A 26,094-nucleotide genomic window follows, 5' to 3' on the forward strand; every position below is an offset into this window, starting at 1 on the left:
CAGGCGGGCGGGTGGAGGAACCAGAAGGCTGGCTTCTAGAGGGCTGGACCATCACAAGGAAGGAGGTGCGGGAGGGCCATGGTGCGCAGGAGCACTAGGACTGATGCCGGGGCTGGACCACATGATGCTACTGGAGGACAGAAGGAGGAGGGGGCTGGAAAGGATGGTTAGGGCCAGGTCAGCCACCACCATTCCCTTCTGACCAGGAGAACTGCAGGAGTAACCTGAGGCTTCTGCAAAATTGGAAAGAGATCAACTACTGCCCTAAATTGTCCTATGAGCATATATCCTGTCCCAAGAATATACCAGGATATGTAGAGCTGTTGAGTAAGAATGCTATTAATTTTATTATTGATTGGTAACGGTTCCTTATATTAGTGGATACGAAACACGTATCAGATATGTGATTTGCAAATATTTTCTCCTATTCTGTGGGTTGTCTTTTCATTCTCTTGACTGTGTCTTTTGAACCAGAAAAGATTTTAATTTTGATGAGGTTCAGTGCATTTATTTTAAATAAATCACAGATCTTCAAAAAAAAACAGCGCACTTGCCAATTTCAAGTCAAACGGGCCAGCAAAAGATCAAAGTGGTTAGTTGCTAGAGTTCTAAAATAACATGTTCAATAGTTTTTGTTTGTTTGTTTGTTTGTTTTTGCATGGGAAGGCACCGGGAACCAAACCCAGGTCTCCAGTATGGCAGGTCAGAACTCAGCCTGCTGAGCCACCGTGGCCCAGTAGAGCTTTAATATGTCTATATTTAAGTAAACAGAGCATAGATCTGTACCAAATAGACAGTAAGATAATCTAAATTTGGCTTCTGATTTTGTTAGTGGCTCAAATTTAGATTCTAGGTGTGTTAAAATTTTTGTCTTTTCTCCCCAACAGCCAATTTAGCATCCAGCTCACAATATGTTAGAATATTGACTTTCCAATATGTCAGATATTAGCTACTATAAAAAATGATGAAACATCACCCCAAACTCCTGACCTATTAAAGAGCTAAATAAAAATAAAAGTTATCTCATTTTCTATCACACTCCTAAAGAGAAAACTAGCTCACATCTGGAAAAGTCAGGATAAAAAACCCAGGTAGAGGGTAGGCCATGGTGGCTCAGCAGGCAGAGTTCTCGCCTGCCATGCCGGAGACCTGGGTTTGATTCCTGGTGCCTGCCCAGGCAAATAAATAAATAAATAGAGTAAAAAAAAACAAAACAAAACAAACAAATTAAAAAACCCCAGGTAGAGGCAAGCAGGGGAGGGGAGAATGCGGTTAGAAGGAAATCCTGTTTAAACCCAAACCTTAATTGGAACTAGGTCTCACTCCTGCCAGTATCCAGCATAGTGCCTGGTCAAAAGTCAGTGCTTAAAAAATGTCTGGGAATGAAGGATTGAAATAGGCCAACTAATTAATTTCACAGCTACTTTCTGCCCTAATTTAATAAGCACTGCTCCAGGATTAACCTCACCTTTCCCAACAATCTTAAGAAACTTTGGTGCTAGTTTATAGCGACAGCATCGTTTATAATTTCCCCATGGAGCTGATCCTCAATAAGTCCAATCTAATAGATTCACTTCAGAAACATTCCTTACTCCTATAAATGCCAGAAATGATTCACAAGAGAAGGTCATAATTGAAAAACAGAATAATCCTGTTGGCTATTCTCAAAAGAAAATCTAGAGTCTCTACCTTCTTGCTTTATTTGAACTTGCCTTTTGAGAACTCCCCACCCACCCCACCCCTGGGTATCCTGAGCTCTGGCTGCTACTGCTTCTGAACCACCCTGCTCCCTGCCCTTACCCCTTCACCTCCAACCCCTACTGCACTGTAGAACATCAGATATTTCCAGGAAATGTTCTCATACCCACACAGATGTGATGCCACTAAACTTGATAATTATTAGCCAGAGTCATAAACATAGAAAAATATCTGTATATGTAGGACATAGACGTTTAAGGTTATTAGATGTTTGTCTAGGTATTAAAATCTGTTTATCAAGGAGACCTCTGCTGGCGAGTGGCAGGAGAAGCCCAGGACTTCTCTGCTATGGTTGAAGAGTCTCTGAGACTACAGAGCAGGGGTCTACATCCTCACTGGGTGAGTACTGGCTGAATGATGGCACAGCTCTTTATTTGGCTGTCAGGATTCAGCAACCATTGACCTTTCTAGTTGCTAGAAAAACACCAGGATATTTGAATCTGTGTAAATAGACTGAACTCTATATAATCATTAAAAATTTCCCACAAAACATTTTAAAAGGCCAAGTAAAGAGAGACTCTGGAACATTGCCAACTCGGTGAGTCTGCACAGTCTTTACTAGAGTGATTTCCACACATCAAAACAGCTCGGAGAGCAGGGCCTGAGAACAGAGGAAGTTGCCAGGTACCAAAATCTTAGCACTTGAAATACCGAAGCCATTAAAATTTTTTGGTGCTTTTAAAAGAAAAAATAAAAATTCTCAAGTTGAGGTCTCTTTCCCTTTTCTAACTTAAATACCCTTCTTTTATAAGTGATAAAACTTTCAACCCTATCCTGGCAGAAAATAACTGATGAGGGTCCTAAAAGGTTTTTTTTGTGTTAAGTTCATTACTTAGACGTCATTACTAAGTAAGTAATGTACAAGGTACAGATGGAACGTCATATGTGGAAGGTATTGTTATGACTTCTCAGTCCAGAGAAAGACGTTATTTTAAAATACTAGTGCGTATATCACACTCAGAGCCACTTTGTTTGTTCCTTTAAATTGTCTTCATATTAGGCTATCCTAAGTCATTAGTGATCATGACTATATGGCTAGAAGCTATCGTTCACATGAATTTGTTGGCCTTCATTTGTGGGCTCCTTCTTTGTCAGCCTAATAAAAGCCAATATTTTATTCCCTGGGAGAACATTCAATAACAGTCACAGGACTCTCACTGTACTGAATGACTTCAAATCCTCTGTCCTCACTTTCCTCCTGTTTGGTACCAGGCATCTATGTGATTATTTCTATGACAAGTGAACAGAAGTGGCTGTGCAGCTGTGTGAACCTGTAGGATGACTGCTTACCTTTCTGGACTCTACGAGTTTAACTCCCAAATATAAATTGGCAGCATCTAGAATTTCATGACAGAGTTTCAAGATTGCCAGATCTTACCTAAAACTTCAAAAATGAGAGCTGTGGTTTCCTTTAGTGAATGCCAAATACATATTTGCATCATAGCAACTTATGTCTATGGCAAAACAAAGAAGATTCCATTCAAAGAGACTTAATATATGTAGCCTTCAAAGAGGAAGGAAAAGAAACCCAACAAACACTGTACAAAACAAAGCCAAAATTAAAATAAAAATGGTTTTCCCAAACCTCGGGGCATATACTTGACCAAATGGCCCCAAAATGACATACCAACGTAGAATGAGGCTGCAAAGAAGGTCAGAGAACAGAAATAAAAACATGCCTGGGTGATGGACCTTACGGAAAATGGATGGAGAAGCAAATGAAATAGAGGGACAGCCCTGTGATGTCCAAGCAGGCACCCTCAGCCCTAGAGCCATAGGTGCCCGGGCCAGACATGCATCAGAAACGAGGACCAGGAAGTGGACTTGGGCAAGGGAAAGCTGGGCTTCTGGCTGCCAGAGGCAAAGGCCCCACAGCCTATCGCTGCATGTTCCTGAGACTGGTGTCCTTCATGGGTTCCTCAAGCAACCCAGCTTGCACTCATTTGAAAAGTAATTGCCCCAAGATCACAGGACAAGCTCCAGGATCAAAGAACAAACGTCTGAATGAAGGGCCATGGAAAACCCTAGACACCGTGTCCCACTTTAAAGATATCTTAGATGTGATTCTCAAAAGGCTGTAAGTTCCCTCTGTGCTGAAATTTCTGTGAGTTGGAAAGATGTCTCATATAAATAGTTCTAATGAACTGAGAAGCAATTCCTTGGAGATCCTGCATTTGGCCATCAAATATACTAAGCTTTTAGAGTAATAGCTTCATTGTACAAGCTCTCCTTGATTTATCGTGAAATTTAGCAGAAAGCTCATCTGACTTAAAAACTAAGCATGACCAGTTATATACATATTATTTGTACATGAAGTTTATAATCTATTTCATATGAACTGGTCATATACTCAGTAAAAAAACAAAACAAAACAAAATGGGAGTCTATCAGATGTTTTTTAAGTGAGAGTTCATGGTCATGCTAATTCCTCTTGGCCTAAATTCTTTTTATAATTTAAACACATAATATTTGTGTTAAAAACTTCAAATTCAGGCTGACAACACAAAAGTCTGCCTAGCTGCATTTTTAATAAAGTACCACTTAGGCACACAGAAATACTATAATTTTCTTTCTTTTTTTTTGCATGGGCAGGCACTGGGAAATGAACCCAGGTCTTGGGCATGGCAGGCGAGAACTCTGCCTGCTGAGCCACTGTGGCCCGTCCAGTACTGTAATTTTCATAGCCATTCAATATTTCTCTTTCAAAGAAAAAAATCAGTTTTGAAATTTTAAATGATTTAAAGTAGCTGTCTGTCCGAACTTCAATGAGAATATACTCATCTGGTTAAGAAGAGATGGAAAATAAAAAGCTTGCTTTAAAAATTATACTAAGCACATACGCTTAATGTGCTTAGTATGAACGCATGCTTCTAGGGGGCTTCTAGAACTTCTGAGTTCTGGCCTAGAACCACCTCTGAGATGGGAGCTCCTAGTCAGGTCATTCAACCAGGGCCTCGGCTTCTTCTGCCTCGTTCGCCTAGTTCACAGGGCTGCTCTGAAAAGCGAGTGCAAGGGCTCCATTGAAAGCAAAAACCAAGGAGAAGGGAGAAACCACTACACTTCACCTTGCACGGCCCTACTGCCCCAACGGGTGGTATCCATTCAGGGAAGGTGACACCCAAAAAGTTAATTAAACGACTCCAGGTCAGACAGCTAGCAGGCAACAGAGGTGGTACTTAAGCCCAGCGCTCCAGTATCCACGGGCTTCCGTCTCTCTGAATGGTTGTTCTCAGACACAAGCTGTTGTTAGTCAATAGTCAGCGACTACTGTTAGTCATTTTAAACGTGTTATCTGTGTAAATTTTGTATGATGCCACAGGGTACAAGACAGTTTTCATCCTACAACAAGTATGTTTTCTGAAAGATGAAACATATAATAACCAAATGTGGACGTTCACATTTTAATGAATTAAAGATGTATTTTCTCTTGCCTATTAGGAATGAATCAACAACAATCCCTCCCCCCACCAAAAAATAAAACTTCATTTGGCCATATTGGGCTTCCATATGAAAGTCTCTTCAAAATACTCATCTGAAGCTTTTTTTGGCAATAATTTCTTATGGTTTTATAAATATCCTGTAAAGAGTCATCTTGAAATTTAGACAATAAAAGTGTTTTTCCCCATTATTGCTCACTAGTAATAATGAGTAATAACTAGTAATAGTGAGCAATAATAATTTTAAATAATTGGTCAAGAATTTTAGAAAGTACTGCACCTACTGAAAAAGACTGATTTCTTCATTATGGGCAAAGGGTGAGTGTCTTCAGTAAGCATGCCAGGAATATTATTTTCACAGCATAAAAATGCTGAAATAGCAAATTTACTAAATAACTTCATACTGATGAGTGCAGTATATCTGTGTTTTTAAGACTCGGTTGCTAAAAAATTGAAGTGAACAAAAAGAAAATAGCTTGGACAGACTGCAAATGAGGGCTGTATAAAACAGAGCAGCATCCAGGCTTTTTGACAGAAGTGTCAGTTCTGTGGGCACACGGAGTAGAAAGTCGAGTCCTTTCGGACTGGTTAAAGACCCAGGGCCACATCTGGGCTTGCCTCCTGCTCCCTTCAGCTTCTCTCATCGGTTAATCAGGTTCCAATCAAGACTGAGGAAAATGTTAGCATCCCTTCTGGGAGCACATACTTATTTGAAGTTCTGGCTCCTTCACAACCTCTTTGGGGCCCTTGGCTACGCCGACAAATGGAGAACTGTGACAGAAACACCAGGGACAATGAGGAAAAAAATGCGAACGTCACACAGGGAATGGGGCAAAATGTGGGATGGGATAATCACCCAGCCCACAAAGGGACCAGAAAGCAGAAGGCAAATCCCTTTTCTCCATCATGTGCAAATGAGAATGGATCAATAGAAGACTGCTCTAAGGGCTGGCTCAAAGAGAGAAACTTAAGCTACATTTCAAACATTAAACAGAACTCTCAGTTGCCAAGGGTCTTTTTACACTGCCTAGACTTGTTCATATTGTTGAGTGGCTCATCACCATTAAGACCACTCTTGGCTATTTGTTGCTAAATATGGTTGTGTTTTGCTGAGATGTAGCGCATATTAAGATCAGGAAAAAAATCCAGCTACATATTATATTTTGCTTTTGATATATGCAAAAACAAAATAATAATATAAAAGTTTCTCTGCGGTACACAATACATCTTATCATCTTAAACATACTTCCTGTTGCTTCATCTAGAGCCCTTAGAGATGACATATTTCTCCTTATGAGAGATGCTATGCCAGTTCTAAGACACGGCAAGGTGTATTCATGACACACGGCAGGCATGCTGAGAGGTCAAAAGCTCGGGACTAACTCTGGGAGATGCACCTTATTAGCCTTTGCAGGGTGCTAATAAATCTCCACTATGCGGGGTGCTGCCGGGGAAACCTGCCTCCTTACCTTTGATATGGGGGATGAAGTGGTGTCGGAAGGGGGAGTTGGGGCGGGAGTCGCTGTGGGTGGAGCTGAGGCTGCTGGTGCGCAGGTGGGACAACCTCTGCACACCAGGAGACAGCAGCTCTGCGCAGCAAGGAATCGTGGGGCCAGACAGGGGGAAACAGAAAAGAAGAACAGAAATTAACACAGGAGCAGGGAAAGCATCTTTGTTCCAAGGAAAACAAATAAAGAACGTTAATCAGAAATCTGAAAAGGAGGAAGAAAAAGGGTTAAGGATGCACCTGGCAAGGGTTAGGCAGAGCAGGGAGTATTTGCAAACAGGTTCAGGACGGGACAGAGTCACTTTGGGAGAACAAATGGTTTCAGGGAAAAAGAAGGGACACTGGGACATCCCTGTTAGGATGATGTCAGCTACTGTCCAGCAAGAAACAGACATACCATTTAAGACTCCACAAGTGCTGGTTTTCTGTTTTGTTTTGAAACACCTGACAAAACAGAACCCTTTGAAACACATGTGAAAAAGTGACAATCATTTCAAGGGACCTGAAAAAGAAGTACTTATATGTAAGGGTTAGATTCTCTTTTTAAGCTGTAAACTTTTCTCATTGGATGCTTAATTTTATTTTGTCTGTTGAAAGGTAAACCTGTTTATGCTTCCTGGGCAGCAAAGAGCTACTACGATCCCAAAAAGCGTGCGTGGTGGCAGCGGGGAGCTGGAAACACACGTATCTCAGAAGCAGAATGGACCATCAAAACTCAACTCAGGCCTGGAGGACCTGAACCGTTCTCTGGGATCTAGAGCTGGGGGTGTGGATAATTTGGGTGCCCTACATGGGCCGCAACGATGTAGAGAGAATCTGAACAGCTTCACGTGAGAAGAACAGACCCAATTTATTATTAAATTACAAACCCTCACAGTTGGTGTCACACCTGTGTGTACTATGTTGGGAAAGGAGGGGAGGACGAGCGCTTAGAATAGGGAACATTCTTGAGGCTACTGGAACCAGAACCACAAGAGGAACAGAAGCGGGCTTTCCAGGGCTCAGCAAGGAAATGACCCCTGGGGAAGACACACGCCTGACTGCCCACCCCTGCTCAGGGGTCAAGGAGCCAGCAGCTTCCCTGTCACCACCCACCACCCACTCTGACAGTGCCACAGGGGGGGCTCACTGACCTCAGCACAGGCACAGATGCAGAAAGGATTCTGCATCACCAAGACAGGCAAGAGCTTATATCCAGACCACCAATAAAATGCATATGGTTGTACACTAAAAATGAAAGAATTTCCTGAAAATTTCACTCACTGTAACTCATCAAATACTGAGTGAAATTTGTGAGTTCAGAGAAAACTATAGGCAACTGAAGGATCAAACCGTAAGAATTCAATCCTCTACCAGCATTACATCTTTGACTTGAAAGAGAATATTGCAGCCTTTTTTACATTCTGTTCATTCTCTTTGGTTTTACCTCTTGCACATTTTATAAAATAAGTTTAGCATATAAATGGGAATGTTCTCATCAGACTGTCCAGAAGTAAGAACCTTAAAATGAAGTCTTCATGGATGTGTATAATCACCACCAAGTTTACTTAGAAGGTCAAAAGATTGCTTTGTGAATCTATTTCTCAGGGAATCTATGTCTGGGTTGAGATCTCAATTCTTGTACTCCACACGAGACTGCAGTTAACAGCAAAAGGGATGAAATTCTGAGCAGAGAAAGGTCAACCGAAGCCCACTCCTATAACCCTGAAGCCTCCTTTTTGATTGTGTTTAGGTAACATGGATAATATTAGTATTACTGGATAAGGCAACATCATAAATTTGTCAATAGATGGATAATGCTGAAGTTCCAATGATTGTTTTTTTAGGCATCTAAAAAGCACCTTAAAATATTTTCTCCTGGAGATCTTCATTTTAAGTCTCGCGGTGATGAAATCTTCAAGTCTAAAAAGAAAACGTCGCTTCCAGTAGTTTACTGTCCCAATTTAATTATTTAATAATTCAGAATGAAAATCACTATAAAATGAGGTTTCAAGAACAAACAGAAGACAAACTACAGTTGGATGCCAGTTTTCACTGTTTTTTTCCTGGGGGGAGGTAGAACCATTTAGCAGCCAGGATTTTCAGTGTACTATCAGTGGTGGTGGTGGGGTGGGGGAGAAATCACGCGGAAATACAGATTAATTTTATACAGAGTGACTCCTGGGCACAGCTGCTCTTACCAGGCCTGTGGAAGTGCTGGGGAGAACGCGAGGTGGTTGGGGTGTAACTGTGGCGGCTGTACGCAGGGGAGTTGATGGACCCCTGGCTGGTGGACCGGTGGATCACCCGATCCCGCATGTCCTGGTACCCCTGGAAATGAAGCAGGAGAGGGTGTGAGCACCAAAGGCGTCAGGCTACCATCGTCTCCAGATAAAGTCAACTTCCAGACATGACAGCTGGGAACGATAATGTCTACTGGGTCGCGTTGAGGCTTGTTCCTCAAATACGTTTATAAATGAGTATTCAGTAGCTAATGCATTTTGTTCAAAACTTGCAGCACTTGCATTGACTAAAACTATAAACTCCGATACCAGTGGATATGTGGGAGAAAAGGTAATAATTCCAATGGCCATGCTCCTGTGGCGTTTCTCCATTTTATGATGGATGTTCGCATGCATCATTTTCACGAGAGCTGTACGATAATAAGGCAGGTAGGAAACAAGTGCTTCTCCCCTAATGTAGAAACTGCGGTTCTGAGCAGGAAATAGACCCCCGTGAGGGCAGGTGGTACAGGCAGAGCAAGTTTTGATCATCACATTGATCTAGGGACATTTTAAATGCATTCTTCTCGAGAGCAAGTTGTTTGTGGCCTTAAACCTACTAGTTCTACTTCCCACTTTGGGAAACATATTCCAAGGGAACAATTTAAAATGGTATTTAAGACGAATAATTTATTCAAAGGTATTTATAACACCACCATTCACGTAGGCAATATTTTGTATTACGTGCTCAATAAATTGGGAAATAATTAAGCCATTTATGGCACATTAATTCAATAGACTATAATAGAGCCATTAATATGTTACCAACCTTGAAAACAGTACATAAAGCATTGAGTAAAAATGCATACACACTCAGAATATAAAACTGTTAAAAGAACTGGAAGAATACAAAGAATGTTCTACATTTTGGGAATTTATTTTCCTATGACGTTTCTATTAACACAATTAAAACACTAGTTCGAAAGAATGCATGAATAATAGGTAAATTAAAAACCCAGTAATCATGGCTTTGTGAAATTTGGGAGCAAATGCCAAAGAAACTTTGGTTTGATCTTAACTGGCTATAACAAGAAATAATGACAAGAAATAACAACAAAAGCTCCCAAATGATGTGCTTCATCCTAGCAAGTGGCCAACAGTAGAATTCTTCATAACTTTAGTCAGAAATTATTAGAATTCGTATGGAGATTAATTTTTTATACCACTCAGTCATAAATCATCAGAACACTAGAGAGTTTTTACTCTTTCAGATTAGAAATCCCCAAAGATCCAGGCTTATAAAGAATATCCAGAAGGCTGCTCAGCTTTAAGAATAGACTATTGGTTTTATACCTGTGCGTGTGGCCTCCAGTGAAGGTGGTTCACCGTGGCCAGCCTTGGTCATTTCAGATCAATTAGTTATGGATGAGCCACACTGCGACAAGTGGCTTCATTCACTGCAAAGACTTTCCTACCACTTAGAGGTGCAGGCTCAGGTCCGGTGTAAGGCTATTTTTACCCTCATGGTTCTATTTTTAAAAAGAGCTTACTGCCATATCTCCTAGTCATTTTTTACTGATAAGAACTCTACATTCATCAGCCTTGCAGACAATTTTTCTGTTCTTCTGTGTTATGTTTTTAGGATATTCTAGGCTAAGAAAGTTCCTGAGCAACTACAGGTTGTACCCATTATGATTTTCAGAAAACGGTACTTACTTCTGCAGATGGAGTTGGAGACAAAGTCCTTGGGGACTGAAAGAATAACAGAGAATTTAAAGTCACAACTTTTATTATCTTTCTACAAGTTTTAATTAGCGTTGCCTATCAGAAACTTCTGGAAATGTAATTTGAAAAACACATGCCAGAATGCCTGTTTCTTGTCTTCTGAGTCAATAGGTCTGCAGGGGGGCTCACGCGGGTACATTTTGCAATGTTTCCTGTGATAACCTGGTGCCATCTACCTAGGAATTATAATTTCAGTAAATATAGCATGTTTTGGATGATTTTGCAAGAGAAACTGGAACTATTTCTCCCATATGCTCAAACTATGCTCAGATTCCTACTATGAGTTACAGTGTCTACTAAGACAGGATTTTGTAACTACAGTTGTTGACTCAATCATAACTACAACAATCACAGAAAATAGTTTGAAGACTGTGATGACCAGATACATGTCGTCCTTCCCTGGCTGCCTCCCCAGCCTCACCACCATTCACGCTCTGGGTTCTGTCCTTCCAGGCACACAGGCTTCATCGGGGCCATCAACCCTCTCTTGCCTCAGGGCCTTTGCACTTGCTGTTGTCTCTGCCTGCAGGGCTTTTCACTCGGATGTATGCAGAGCCCACTCCCCATCTCAGTCCCAACTCTGATCAAACTCACAGCCATAAAGCCCCTTCCCTGACCTCTCCCCAACCCCATGGCCCATTTCGAGTAGCAATCTAGCCTGTGCCAGGCTTCCCCCTTATTCTGCTTCACTTTTCCTCAAAGCCCTTATCACTGCGCAAAGTTACGTTCTCATCTTTGGTTTATTTATTACTGGCCTCCCCCATTATGCTGTAAGTTCCATGAGGGCAGGGCCTTTGTTAATTTACAATTATGTATTTACAATGATTAGAGTAGTTCCGACACATAAATGGTTTTTTAAAGAATGAATGAAATGCTTATGATTAAAACGCAAAAGGCTTTCAAATAGAAATAAATTGTAACCTAAGCATTCCAGAGACTGTTGCTTATGTGGATTTCTGAGTTTTGGAATTTGTCCTTTTGGACATTTTCAATAAATAATAAATAAAAAGTCACGTGGTTAGTGCCTGCCAAAGTTCGCTGTCAAGCTCAGACATTTTCACTGTAAAGTCTAAGCTCCTGAGTGTGGCAGTGTTTTGCTACCCTAAATGAAACTGGCAGGAAACACACACACACACACACACACACACACACACACACACACACACACACACACACACACACACACACACACACACACACACACACACACACCCCTAAAACCTACTACCATAACAAGTCACTGCCCCTTTGCTTATATGACTTGAACACTAGGAAGTTCTCAGCCACTGGGTCCAATATCAGCCCTCTTGCACCTTAGTTCAGCCCATAAGCCTGGGGTTCAACATCAACTGAACAAACCCAGGCAATTCCTGAAGTCGAGGGTGGTGGCAGATGGAGCTACAGCTAAGTGGCCACTAGGTGGCGCCACATGAAAACAGATATCACTACCTGCATCCCTGCTATACTAGAATAAAACCCAGATTAGAAAATGAATCTAAAAAGGAAGACAATACATAATTGAGAGCAACGTATTCATGTCTTTTCATCTCACTTAACACCTCAAAGCACTGTGTAAAATCTTTTGCTACCAATAGTGTACTGTCTGTTTTAACTTTGGTTATTTAAACCGTTGCTTTCAGTCCATACCTCTCTAAATGGATTCAAATCATTCTATGCATAATTCTGATTTTTTTTTTTATGGGAGAAAAATTGAGAGTGAGTTGGATAGGCTAGGAGTAACAGACCAGAGCCCATGAGAGCTGGCTGAGAGGATGACAATAGGGACCCCCAATTCTGGGATAGGATGGAGGGGTAGGACCGCCCATGGGGCTGAGTGGGCAACAGGGGGCTCTGCAGACCAAGCACTATTAACCCTCAAGAGGCCAGGCAAAAGCAACAGTAACTGCCATGTGCTGCTCATTTGCCACGTGGGTGGCCCTCAGCTAACTGCTTTACCTTGATTCATTTGCTTAATCTTCACAAATACCTTATGAGGTAGACTAACATCATCTGAGGAAAGAAGCATCAGAATGAGTGTCATGTGGCAGTCATACCACCAGCATACGGGGACCCTGGCTTTAGCCCCAGTGACTTAATTCCAGAACCCAGGGCTTTTACCCCAGGGCTGCCTGCTGCCCCATTCGCTCTACTTTTTCTTTTCTTACACATTCTAACGATCTTTAGGATCTAGGAAACTAGAGCTGTGAAAACTTAGGGAGCTCTTGTGCCCTCTCCTCAAGATCCCATGAACTTATTTCCAAAAGTCTGCCTTGAGACCCAGAGCCCCCGGAAACCCTCCCTCATGTGCTCTGCCCAGTCCTCCGCTCTGAGGACTGGGCAGAGCACATGAGGGAGGGTGACCGCCCATTTGCTCTCTGCTGCTGGTCCTCTCCCACTCTGCTGACACCTCCCTGAGGGTGGAGCTTGTGTGCAGGGCTGCTGGATACCTCGTGGCACCCAGGATGGAAGCCCATAAAGAGCAGGCAACCAAAGGACCCTCTGCATTAACTCACCTCTTCCAAACAGCAGTTCTGACATGTGTGACAAGAGAGAAGGGGAGCCGTGGCACTGTGTGGAATTGATTACCTCGCCAAGACTCTGTCTCTCCTGCCTGTCATCGTAGCCTGAAGCGTAGAAAGGTTCATAGGTAATAAGATCTGGACGCTCGATGTCATAGATTGCCTTCACCTTCGGAATGGCTGCTAAATCCTTGTAATCCAGGATTTCGTTGTCTACTTTTGCCTGGCAAGGTTGAAAAGAAAGAAAAATTACTCCGCATTCTCATTTCCTCGGAGAACTTTTGTTAGTGAACTTCATGTCTTGCTTAGAAAGGGAAGACCTTAAAAACAAACAAAAAACTAAGCACCTTGCTTAGCCCAGTCATTTTCTTTGGAAGGGTGTCTATTTATGCCATATATTAGTCATGTTTAAAAAAAAGTAGGAAAAATTCATCAAGCAGAGAAGACTGTAAAATATAAAGATATTTTCTAAGTTTATTAGAGAAGGAAAGCTCAAACAGATGGCCAAAAAACCCTCCCAGATGGCTAAAACCACGAGCTGCATATTTAATAAACTAAATATTTAAATATCTTTGGGGCAGAATTTAAGAACATTCAGTATCAGCATTATAAAATATATAATTGATTGCCAAATATCTATATGCAAGTTAGCTGCAACTTTTTTTTGAGATTTAATAAAGTTAATCATGTTTACTGCTTTAGTAAGTCTATCTTGAGCAAACTAGACTTCATTTTTTAAAACTGTGAGTGCATGATTACAAGCAATACCACCTCTTCAAGGACAATTTGGTGCTACTATTATGGTGTGGGTTAAAGCGCCAGCAATTTTCCCCACCATTGCTTTTGGACCATCTCTGCAAATGCTAACACAGTGAAAGGACAAAGGATTTCTCAGAATTATCATAAAAACAATTCTGACTTCATAGATCCCCTAAAAGGGTCTCAGGAACCCCCTTCTCCCAGGGTCCGTGGAGCTGCAACAACTGTTTTATGTCCCACATCTCACTCCTGCATCCTACAGGCCATCTACTTGATCACATCATTAATGTTCATATATAAACTTAATTATCTGAAATAAAACATAATTAGGGAGGCCGATCTACAAAAGCGAAAATCACATCTCAAAACAGAAATAGAAATCATTTTGAATTAGCTTCTAGTTTGGATTATCTGCTCTGCTTTTACAATCCATTGATTTATCCATCCCAGAAGTGTCACATCTGGAAGGAGATACTTACATAGATAGTATGACCTGGGGAGCCAGGGATACTGGAGCCTGGTCTAGAATAAATACTTTCGGAGGAAGTCCTGGTTGGCTGCAAAATAAAAGGTGACTGGTAAAATTTCAGACCGTGGCTGCAGAATCAAGACTGGCCTGGGTCCCTAAGCTTCACTAAAAACTAAACTTATTTGTGACTTTTGTGAATACAATCTAGAAGAAAAGATGAATGAAAATTAGCAGTACAGGCCAGCTTTGAAAATGCATTTGGGGAGCCTTTTCCTTTTACCCTTTCCTCTCCCTCGTCCCTTATGAGATCTTCTGGCTTTATCTTCAAAACTCATGTCAAAGCCTACACTTCTTGTCCCAGTCCCCACCTCTGCTCACTTGGCCTGCGACAACGGTCTCCTCTGCCCTCTCCGACTCCACGCGACACTCAGTGGCCAGAGTGGTCTTTGCAGAACACACTGGATTGTCATGATTCTGCTTTTGGAATAAAAGCGCTGCTCCCAGGGTCTCGGGATTCCAATCTCGACTTCCTCTCCTGGCCCTTCATTCCTGGCCGTGCCCGCTCACCAAACCTCGTGCATTTCCCGGCCTCAGGTTCTAATTCTGCTGCTCCCTCCGCCCGAAATACCATCTTCAAATTTTACTTAGTTGATTGTTTTTCTTCTTCTAGCCTTAGCTTGACTGTTACCTCCTTAGAGAGGCCTTCCCTGTACTTTCAATTCAGAGTCATTTCCCCTTGTTATTTTCTCTCTTAGTATCATGCTTATGTTCCCTTCAAACATGAATTTGTGATGATGCATTTTTTGGTTTCCTTGCATCAGGTGTGTATCTCCCTCCTTAACTTTTGGTCATAATCCCTGCCCTCAGAAGAGTTTATTTTGTTCTCTAATGTATATACCCAATGCTTTACACAGGTATAGAGAAGGCACGCGGGAAATACTTGTTGCATGAATGAGCTGGAATTTATTTGTAAGCAATAACCAGTTCACACATGTTAATTACATGGATTTGAGCCTTACACACAGAGTCACTGAAGTGAGGCTGGGGTCTGCCGCTGGGGGAGAGGAGGGGAACTGGGCTTTCCCATATCCCTGGAGAGCCTTGAGAGTGAGGGGTGGTTATATGAGCGGGAGGGAGATGTACCAACGTGGACCAACTGGCTCACCGCTCTGCTTGGCATACGTGGGAAATTTTTGCAAAGCAAACCACAGGCCCCATCTTGGATGACTTCCTCACATGTGTGCAGCTGTCACTTGGAGAGGATGACTTATAGCTCCACGTAAGGAATAGGACCTTTTTCTCTGCAGCACTTTTCCTGCTATCTAGCACCTTGAACGTGAGTGTAATGAGGACAGAAGACCTCCTAGCAGCGAGGACGCTGCTGGACTATGCAATTCACATCTGAGAGCAAACACCCGGGCCAGGTCAAGGCAGGGTAGGCACCCACCAGAGGGTGCAATCAACCATTCTAGGCCCAAGTCTCCAGGACCCTTGAGAAACCAGGGTGGGTGGGGTTCAGAGAAGTGACAGTGGGGACACGTGGAAGCAGGTCACGTGCATCACTTCCCGCCTCTTCCCCAAGACCTGTGTGTACCAGCAGCTTCCTTCTAGAGCTGTAACTGCCCAACCTCAGGCTTCATCTCAGTACGAGGAAACTTCCAGTTCTGGGTAATGTTGAAAATAAAGAACCCATTTAAGAATACTACTTTTAGTATTACTTAAGTGGCCAAGCAAAATGCAGTACTCCTTTAAAAAGAGATGCTATGCCACCCCTTAATGAAGTCGAACGAATACTCCTCACCAGGGGTAACTATGAACTACAGGTGGTTCTTCAGTTTCAAGTGGGATCTAATATTTGTCGAACTCCAAGGTCAGGATTAACACACCCAAAAGAAACCTCTTAAGCAAAGAACAGGAAGAGCAGCTGGTGTTCATTACCCATCTACCATGTGCAAAGTACTTCCAGGGCCTGATCTCTTAATTGTCTCAATAACCCCATGAGGTAGGTCCTCTTATGATTCCCATTTTACAGAGGAGAAAAAAGTGCAAGTGCTCCAAGGCACACAGCTTGGGAAGTGACAGTCAGCCCTTGAGGCCAGACTCCCTAGCTCCAGAGTCCAAGCTCTTCTCTGCATTCACATTTTGCCCATTTTATAAGGCAAAATAAAAAGGTAGGTATGAACATAATTGAACAATATTAAGCTAGAACAGCAGAAGAGAGAGTGCCTGCAAAGTGAAAACATGTTCATTGCCACTAGCTCTAAAAGAACCTCACGATTACTCACGAGCTGGGGTGGGGTGGGGTGGGAGAGGGTGGACTGCAGGAGAGTCAGATGGCTTCAGTTACTGCAGTTGCTATGACAACAGCCTGTTTTCATTAGCAAGCATCTAGGACTTTGTGAAAATGGCCAAAATGCACATGCGGCCTTGGGGTCCCTCACACATGACTCATCCCTACTTCTGCCAAGTGTGGGTCAGGAATACTTTCTGCCTTTCCTGCAACGATGCACCTGGGGGTGGTTCCAAAGTGATTTTTTTCTCCCTTGTACTGCACGTCCTGATAGGAATATAACTGAAGGACAAGATGAGTACATGTAGAGAAGGGGCCCTTGATGCTTCCTTCCAGGGATGAAGGACTCCAGAGAAAATGAAAGAAGGCTGAGCTAGCCTGCTTTGGCTCAGAGTCTCTCTACCTCCATCCCTTATGGGTGAGGGTATTCTGTGAGTTATATAAGCCTCTCTGCAGCACTTATCTGGTTCATTTACAGTATTTACACTGTTGGGCTAAAGGTTTTAAGAGTTGTTCAATAACTCTAATATTTATCAAGTCCTGTTTGGTTTTTTAAAGGCTCTCAGTCTGCATCAACCTTCTCCAATTTGCATGCACCGACCCTGGGTTCTCTGATTCTAAAACCAAATTTTGGAATCAGAATTTTTAGATTTTTATAATCAGATATTTCTCAAATCAAATTAACTGGTCACCAAATCTGCCAACGCTTTGGTTCACCTTAGGGTGATCACTTTGTTCACCATTTGTATCCTCAGACTATTTTCCATTATTTGAGAAATGCTCAGTATCTATTTTGGAGCTTCAAAAACAGCTCTTTCTTTCACTGCACTTACCATTGCTTGCTTTTGCTTCATTGTGACCTCCCACCCTTGCTGTAAAACTTAATTCCATAGGCAGTTTGTTTATGGGTTAAATTCTTGTTTGTTTTCTTAAAAGGACTCTTCTTTGCCTTCTTGCCTATATTTAAATAATGGGATAAAACAAACTATGTACAGTATAATTTAGTGGGGTAAGGCAGGCTTTGGAGCCAAACAATTTTGGTTGAAATCCTGGCTCTACTAGTATGATAATACATGAGTTTTTCTTTCTTTTACCACCTTGAGCCTCAGCTTCTTGATTTACAGAATAGGGGAGGGGTATTAACACCTACTTCAGGGGATTAAATGAGATAATACACATAAAACACCATGTACCTTGCCGGGCACATGGCAAGTGCCCAGCATTTCCCAGACATCTGGCACTAGATGGGATTTCTTGCTGCCTCTCTTGGCCAGTTAATCTCAAGTGATGGACAGCACTGTTTCTGTTTTGCTCTTCATATAGGATATTTCTTCAAATGTAAACTATATAGATGAGGTTTCCCTAGATTTTGCTGCAACTACCTCACTTGCATTTCTTCCCATCAAAACTCAGGCATGTTAAGAAATTTGTCACAATTAATAGGATAGCCTCCTGCCTAGGGTTGACAAATGTCCTTCCCCTCCTTGAGAACTCCATGAAGTGATTCTGAATCCTTCCGGAGACAGTAACTACCTGCTTATGTCGCAGCTTTGGTAAGTAATGCCCTTCCCTGTACTGGCCCATCTCATCTGCCTGGTTTACTGATTCATGAACATTTTCAAGGCTTAAATAACATACATGCATCGCCTGTTTTTTGCCACAGTCCCTAAAGGCTCCAAAAGTGGATTTACTCAACCAGTAGAGGCCAAAGGTTTCTCCTTTATGAAGATAATAAAATTAATCTTTAAAACTGAACAAGTACTTTGGAGTTTTAATTCTAAATATTTAGACTTTTATATTTTAATTCTTTACATTTAGAAGTCCAAACATTGAATTTTAGATTATCTTACTTATATATTGAAAACAGTTCTTTTTATTCTTCCAGCTGTATTTTTTTTTCCTAAATAATATATAACTTGCTGAGGTTCTCTGACGGCCAGAGCATCTTCAAAAGGCACAGAGCACTCCAACATAACAGTTTTAAGTCCGTTTAAATTGGAACCCATCTTGCCTCTAAAAGCACTAACTTTCTGACCTGCTTTCTGTGGTAGTTAGGTTCAGGTGTCAACTTGGCCAGGTGATGATGCCCCATCATTCTGTTTGTTGCCTTGAAACGTGAGTATTTGAAATTCATCTATGGCTGATTACATTTGCTAAGGGGAGTGCCCTTCACAATGAGTGAGGTTTAATTTAATTAGCTGGAGGTTTAAGCGAGAGATCAGAAGAGAGCTCAGCAGCTCAGCATACCTCATCTCAGCACTTGCAGCTCAGCCCAGATGTTTGGAAATTCAGTGGGAAGCTGCTGGAACCGAGAAGCCAGGAGAGAAGGCCAACAGACATCGCCCACTGCCTTCCCATGAAAGTTAGCTGCCTTCTCTGTGAAGAACTATAAATTTTTAACTAAATAAATTCCCTTATTAAAAGCCAATCCATCTCTGGAGTGTTGCATTCTGGTAGCTATGGCAGACTAGAATACTTCCCTTAACAAATTCCACTTCCAGTCACTTCTTTACGATTAATGCTAGTGTCACCTCAGTGGGCTGAAACAAAATTTCAAAGTCCCCACATTTCCACAGATGGTCCTTACATGCAATTATTTAATCCAAATTCCCATTTCAACCCACTGAGATATCTAGATTAACTACGGTGACCCCATAAGTCTTTCTTTTGATGCCGTCTTTGGCAAGAATAAAAGGAGAGGGCAGGGAGAGGCAGAGGGTAAGACAAGGTAGATAAAGAAAGGATTACAGACTGGCTTTGAGCTCTTCTTTTACCAATAAGATTAGGCAGCGTAATTCTTATTTTGGCTTAAAGTAAAAAACTTTAAGTTATGTGGTTGTGGTTTAATCACAAATTCTTCCTTGATCTTTTATGAAGAAGGGACCTTAATGCCATTACATTTATTTCCCCAGCACACCTTCATATACTCACTTTTGATCTTTTGATCTTATTTGCCTCCAAAACAAAACAAAAGCAACAGAGAGGCTAGCTGTTCATTTCAATGAGGGAGGGGAAATGGCATTTAATTACTAACAGTAGCTAGATGTTTGAAAAGCACGTTTTTTTTCCCCTTCAAGAAATTCTTTTAAAAAGCTCTCAAATTACCTGCTTTTCAGTTAATTTTTTCCCTCCTAGTCCCTTGGTTTTATCCACTTCCCCTATAATTTAGAAGGCACAGTATCAGAATAAAAAAATGCATTGATGAGATCTATGTTTCCACTCCAACTCTCATTATCCTTCAGATATTGATCACTAAGAACACTTACCCGAGCTCCTGCCTGATGATCAAGTGGGGAAACGACATTTTCCACCTACTTTAAATTACTGGCCTCCATGCACTCTGGGTGCCTTTCAAGGAGAGTGTGGAAAGCACTCTGCGGCCCCCTGACGCAACAGGGGTGCAACAGGGATGCAACAACCTCGTGTTCTACTTTGCATCCATCCAAAGCCTTGCTCTAAGAAGGAGAGACACACCCGAGACCCCGGCAACCAGAGCAGAAAGATCTCAGGGACTAGGGGACAAGTGCTGATAGAAGGCGACTGACACCTTTCACTAGGGGCTGCTGATGTTGGCAGCACCTGCCTTTTCGTGGACGTTCACTGGACAAGCTGCTGATAACAGCTTCGGAAGAAGGAAAACTTAAAAAATCTGCATAACTGAATGGTACACCGATAAGTAAGGAAAGGGTGAAATCTATACCTCTGGAGGAAAGAATTCATGTTTTGAGAGGGAGTAGGAGGGCGCTCATACTGATACACTTTTTCTGGGGACAGTTCCACAAATGCCATCAGCTTTTGCTATGGCCAAGAAGCCTCAATTTCTTTCCGTGTCACTCTCCCACACCTGTACATTTTACTGTCTGAGGAGGTATAAAGACACATCAAAGAGGATAAAGTATTCCAGCGAAGTCAAAGCTGGGACTAAAGCAATATGGATTGTAGTGATATTAATAAGACAATAAGTAGCAACATTATTTTCTTGTTCTAGACCTCCATAAAGCCTCTAATTAGCTCCTTTCTTTAATATACTCACTATATTGGTTTGATGTTTCATAGATTAGCAAGGTGCTTACATTGTAAACAGGTGAATGTTAGTTTCAAAGACAAAAAAAATGCATGCCCATTTTGTATGGCGGCCAATTCATGCTTTAGCCTCCAAAGGCACCGCAGAGAAGCCCCTTTTCAGAAGGAAAGCAAGAGCAAGTAATCCACCCCAGATTATGAAAAACTTGATCCTGGGAATACCATGCACTTTCTCTATAATGAATTACAACTGCTCAGCACTGAGCTGGATCTGTAGGCAAAATTTGTTATTTATTTAAAACTGTTATGAGTAAATGAAACTGGAATGGGTTTTTTTTTATGCACGTCTATTTTCATCTTTTTTTTTTTTATGAATCATATTTGTCTCTGTGGACTCCAGTCTCATGAGGCCCTTTCCACTTCAGCTCCTTCAATTGATCCTGCCAGGATTTAGTCTAATACTCCACTCGCTGATCATAATATCCAGGAATATTTAAATATTTCATTTCTGTCATGTTCCTTAAAGCTAAATGTCAAAATCCACAGCAGAGTCAGGTATCAGAATTAACCACGAACTCAAGAAATCTGTCCTAGACACTTATTTCTCAGACAACAATAGCAAAATGGAGAATTTTTTTCGAGTACTAAATTTATATGCGTATATAGGTATGTACATATCTGTATAAACATAATTATCTAAGAACATATTGTATAAGCAAAGGGGGGAGAATCTACAAACATTAAATTAGATGTGTAGAGAGTATATTTACGAGTTCGGTTCCTGGGACTGGGTGGAAAGAGCCCAGGTGGGAATGGTGCCATAAGCAATAGCTCCTTTTTTTGTTTGTAAGAGAGGAAGCGTGGGGATTGGAGGGTCAGCTACTGCACTGAACGGGGTCAACCCAGAACAGGACATGGAGCAAACCCACAGACTGATGGTTACAAACTTCCAAACTAGTCTTGACGTTTTCATTTAGTAAATGAATTTCAGAGGAAGCAAGATTTGTCTCTGCCATCTTTGAACACTCCTCTCTGAACTCCTTCCCTTCTTTCCCAGAAGCTAAAGCTTCAGTCAGCCCTTTCAGGGAGCACATTTTTAACCCCTTCCTCCCAGACCAGATCAAAACGCCCTTTCTCCAGGGTTCATGGCCTGGGAAACCAGGGTGGGGGTGAGGGGACACAATAATTCAAGGTGTGAACAAGCCCAGATACCCCCAGGAAAAGTGTTTGTATCATAGAGGAGATTTTCCAGTGCAATTGATGCTATAATTGGGTGGGGACAGGGTAGCAGGAGATGGGGTAGAAAATGGACTGGTGGTGGGGAGCATGTGGACTGGAAATAACAGAGCTGCTCTGTTCAGCTCCTGCTCCCTCTTCTGACAATGACTTCGGTTTTATTTTAATCCCATGGGGTGGAGGGCAGTCCCAGAGGTGGGGATGGCGCAGGCCTCCTGTGGTGAGTCCATTTATTAAATGCTGGCAAAATGAGAGGGCCTGGGAGACCTTGAAGGAGAGGACCAGGGACTTTCATCTTTGTCTTTTACCTATAATACAGGCAAGAGGAAAAGAAGCAGCAGTTTCAAATAACACAATGACTTCCTATAAATTTGAGTTTCCTTCCCACAAAACCTTATTTCTGGGTTTCCCCACAAGGAATACAGCCAGTCTAATAACTAAAGATGCTGGCTTTTAGGTGGTAAAAATGAGCTGCTGTGTAGACCGCAGTACCTAAATGATGAAAACTGTGTTAACTTGAGAATGCATTGCTTTAGAGTTTTCAGGCTTCCCCAAAGTTTTGGTGGGCTGTTTCCCAATCATCAATGGATGAGCTCAATGGATGAGGTCAAGGTCAATGGCTGACCTTGACAGATGGCCCATCAACTCTGTTAGGTCCCAAGCTGTTACAACTTTCTGTTTTGGAGCTAAAGTTGACTTCATTGATATTTCAGAGGATAATGGGAATCAGATGTCTCTCTTGAGTAACAGGGTAGAAAGAGTGAAGTTATTAAAAACAGATCTGTTTCTCTGTCTTGGAGCATCTCTCTTCTTCTGTAACTCACCAGTTCTTACGGTGCTCCACATTTCTCGAGTAAACCAAAAAATTTCACACTTGGTCTATTCTTTTTAAGCTATGAAACTATATCACTTGTTATATCCTTAGGCTAACAAAATACAACATGATTTAAGTTACAGGGTATTCTTTTAGAAAGAAAATCATTGAAATAGCAACTGCTTAACAATGAGAGGCATAAATTCTGAGCATTTGCTGTGTTTGGCAGTTCTTCTGGATTCACGAGAAAGTCATTTCACTGTGGGTGAAAACTGCTGATGGAGCTTTTAATAGGAGGAAGAGCATCCGACAAATGCAGGCTGGAGTGTCACCAGCATCATGGACCTCCACGAGGAGTTGAGGGCGTGGGGTCAGGGACCCTGAGCCTGAGGTCAAGTCTTGCTGGTTCTGAACTGGGTGGCCTCAGACACGGCCACTTGATCTGACTTCAACAGATGAAGGAACCAAGGGAGTTGATCTCTAAAAGGTTTCTTTCCACCTCAAAACTCTCCATTTTTCTAAATGTCTTTCAAATTACTTATAAGAAGGAAAGTGAAGTTTTAATAAAAATACAGAAAAAATGAAAATTCTTCCCAATCTTTGTGCCATTCTGTCTGACACAGAGCCCAGACCAAAGTGCTGTGCTGCAATCTGACTTGTCATCAGAGCTACAAAATGGTTTTGTCTGGGCAAAGACGGGTCGGCTGCAAGTCCGCTGTAACTTAACAGGCCAAGGTTGCAACCGATTCTCAGAGACCCAAAAAGAAGGTCAAGCGTATGCACAGGGTGGCTCTCCTGCCTCCCTGCTCATCTGGCATGCCGGCTGAGTGCCCTCCCTGCTTCCCTAGCATGCCCTGGGCTGGCACTTTGCTCTTTTCCTTAAACACCACTGATGGCTTCTCCTGACCACAGACTTAGCCAGCCTGCCACACTCTCCTCTGTATGTCTTCTGTGATGAACACAGGTTATGGGCTCACCCAGACCTGCGTTAAATCCTAGCTCTTCCATTTACCAGTGGGCAACTCTGGGGAACTTAATGATGATGGGCTTCAGATCCCCCATCTGTAAAATGGGAAAAAGGATCAGTCTGTCACGGGGATTCTCAGAGAGAGCAAAGGAGAAGGCACTCAAATCTCATAGCCCCAGGAGAACCCTCTTTTGCTTCCTTCCCCACAGCACTGTTCCATTCTTGAGCCAGACCACTTCCTCCCTAAGCACTACTTCTGCCCAGCTCTGTGCTTCTATTCTTCTCTTCACCAGACCCATGCTTTCCTCTTCATCCCCACATGTTTACACCTCACTCAGCCTTCAGTTGTCAGCTCAAAGAAACTTCTCCCACAAAGCACCCGAGATACCCTCCCTCCCCGACCCTTCAGAGGACACACCTACCTAACCCCTGTAATGTGTTTCTCTCCCAGTTTGTAATGACGTCACTGTTTTTTCCCCCCTATTAGTCTACATCTACAGCATCATAAGCCAGCACTCATACGCTAGGGGCTTGACAATTATTTGTTCAGTGAACAAAACCTGTGAACACAGGACAAAAAAGCAGCTTCTACTGTGCTCACTTTAATAAAGACAATGAATGCTTTAGCCACTGCTCTAAAAGAAAACATTAATCAGAGAAGAAAACAGCCAGAATCAGAAGGTGAGATACGTTCCGAGGGTGAGAGAAAGCATCATGTGCCCCCACGGAAGCTGGGAAGTTAAGGGAGAAAAGCAACAGGGGGAGGGAAAGCAACAGAAGCCAGGGGCCCAGGACAGCGGCTCCCAGCCTCAGCCCAGACACAGCGCCAACCTGCAGAAATGGAGACCGGCCTGTACGTCGAACCAGACTTTTGGGATAAGAGAAATCAGATGAAGAATGGCGAATGTTTGGTGGCTGCCATGAAACAGGAAAGGAGGGAAGAATGAGAAAAGAAATATCCTCAATTAAAAAGCACTATTAAAAAAAATCCCTTAGTGAAAACTAATTTGATAGTAAACCCCACGTGGTATCACTTTAATTGATGTATGTGTGTGTGTATTTTTTCTGGCCAATCTTTTGGCCCATGTTTAAAAGCATATTAACTGGTATTCAAGCTACAGTATATTTATCTAAGTTTTAAGACCCCATGATTCCTTTCCATTTATTTTGGACACTCTTATGATATATGAAGAGTAAGAATCCAATGAAGCTAACTGACAGAGTTCTTAAGAATCTATTGTTACAAACTCCCCATGACTTTGGATTACTCCGTAGGGTTGCTGAAAGATTCTTAAAACATTTTCCTTTTGCTATGGAAACCACATTAATATGACACCCAGTGAAAGGCCTGGAAATCTTGGCTCAGGATTTGTGATCTGTTGACACACCCTTAAGAAAGCACAAGATTTATTTCTGTTATTCAGAACCTATTCCCCTTTAAATCCTTTCCACATCAGCAAGTACCCTACTCAGGGCACATCTGGACCTCTTTCCCGAGAGGTGCATCCCTTGTCCTTTCTACTGGGCTCTGCAAAGATAAGTGAGCTAAAAGGCTGAGCCCACCTCCCAAGTAGCAAATGTTGAGTTTAAGAAAAGAGTTTGGAAGTCTCTGGAAAGCTTCAATAAAGGGAGAAAACAATAGCTCTTCTTGGCCAGAATGAGTAAAAGTATTTCATTAGTGGCTTTCATAAGCTTATCAGGAGGACTCTATAAGATGCTATCCAGATGTTGATTTATTTTCTTATCATTTTAGTAACATTATCTACAAATTCAAGTATTCCTTACAAAGAAAAACACCCATCCCATTCAGTCTGGCCTCATTAGCTTTCCGCTCTATGTGCCCCAAAAGACTTCATCAGGAATGATATAAAAATGATTATTCGTAAAACTAAAAGCAATACTGTAGAGATGGTGCAAACCACGAACTACTTGGGTGGTTTCCAGGCAGATCCAAGCTGTACTACGAACTTTACATTTTTATGATAAAAGTGGCAATAAGTATGCTCTTTAACGTCCTCGTCTTTTATAAAGATAATCCATTTCCAGAGCATCCATTGTTCCTTAAAAACCCTGTGGTCTAGAGCCCAGGCATGGGGGCTGCTCCAGTGTGTGTGTGCCTACCTGGCTGATGGCTCTGAGGAGAATGTGCATGAAACTGTATGTCAGAGACAGAGATCAAACCCACCCTAATATTGGGGGGCAACTTCTTCTCTTGCTTGTATTGTCTTTACTCAATTATTCTGAGAAAAAAATTGTTTTCCCCACTTAAAAGTATGTTCATAATACTTGTTTGTTGAGGGTTACAGGAAAGGAATGAGTTTCCAAATTA

At 42.0% G+C, this 26,094-nt stretch overlaps 1 protein-coding gene across 13 annotated transcripts in view; it reads right to left on the minus strand.

Moving 5' to 3' along the window:
* The window catches only part of ABLIM1 (actin binding LIM protein 1), a 306,762-nt gene that overhangs the window by 16,877 nt on the left and 263,791 nt on the right, over window positions 1-26,094 (minus strand). For 4 of the 13 annotated variants that reach the window (XM_077126110.1, XM_077126114.1, XM_077126111.1 and 1 more), the window contains exons 9-14: window positions 24,597-24,680; window positions 14,446-14,523; window positions 13,275-13,430; window positions 10,620-10,655; window positions 8,883-9,012; window positions 6,665-6,784 (exon numbers count right to left, since the gene is read on the minus strand). In XM_077126110.1, the coding sequence (XP_076982225.1) occupies window positions 6,665-6,784; window positions 8,883-9,012; window positions 10,620-10,655; window positions 13,275-13,430; window positions 14,446-14,523; window positions 24,597-24,680 (604 nt within the window). The remainder of the gene's footprint in view (window positions 1-6,664; window positions 6,785-8,882; window positions 9,013-10,619; window positions 10,656-13,274; window positions 13,431-14,445; window positions 14,524-24,596; window positions 24,681-26,094) is intronic. The other 9 variants (XM_077126120.1, XM_077126113.1, XM_077126118.1 and 6 more) reach the window with 3 other exon arrangements.

The sequence above is a fragment of the Tamandua tetradactyla genome, chromosome 13 (assembly GCF_023851605.1).
Source record: "Tamandua tetradactyla isolate mTamTet1 chromosome 13, mTamTet1.pri, whole genome shotgun sequence".
Classification (NCBI taxonomy): Eukaryota; Metazoa; Chordata; class Mammalia; order Pilosa; family Myrmecophagidae; genus Tamandua; species Tamandua tetradactyla.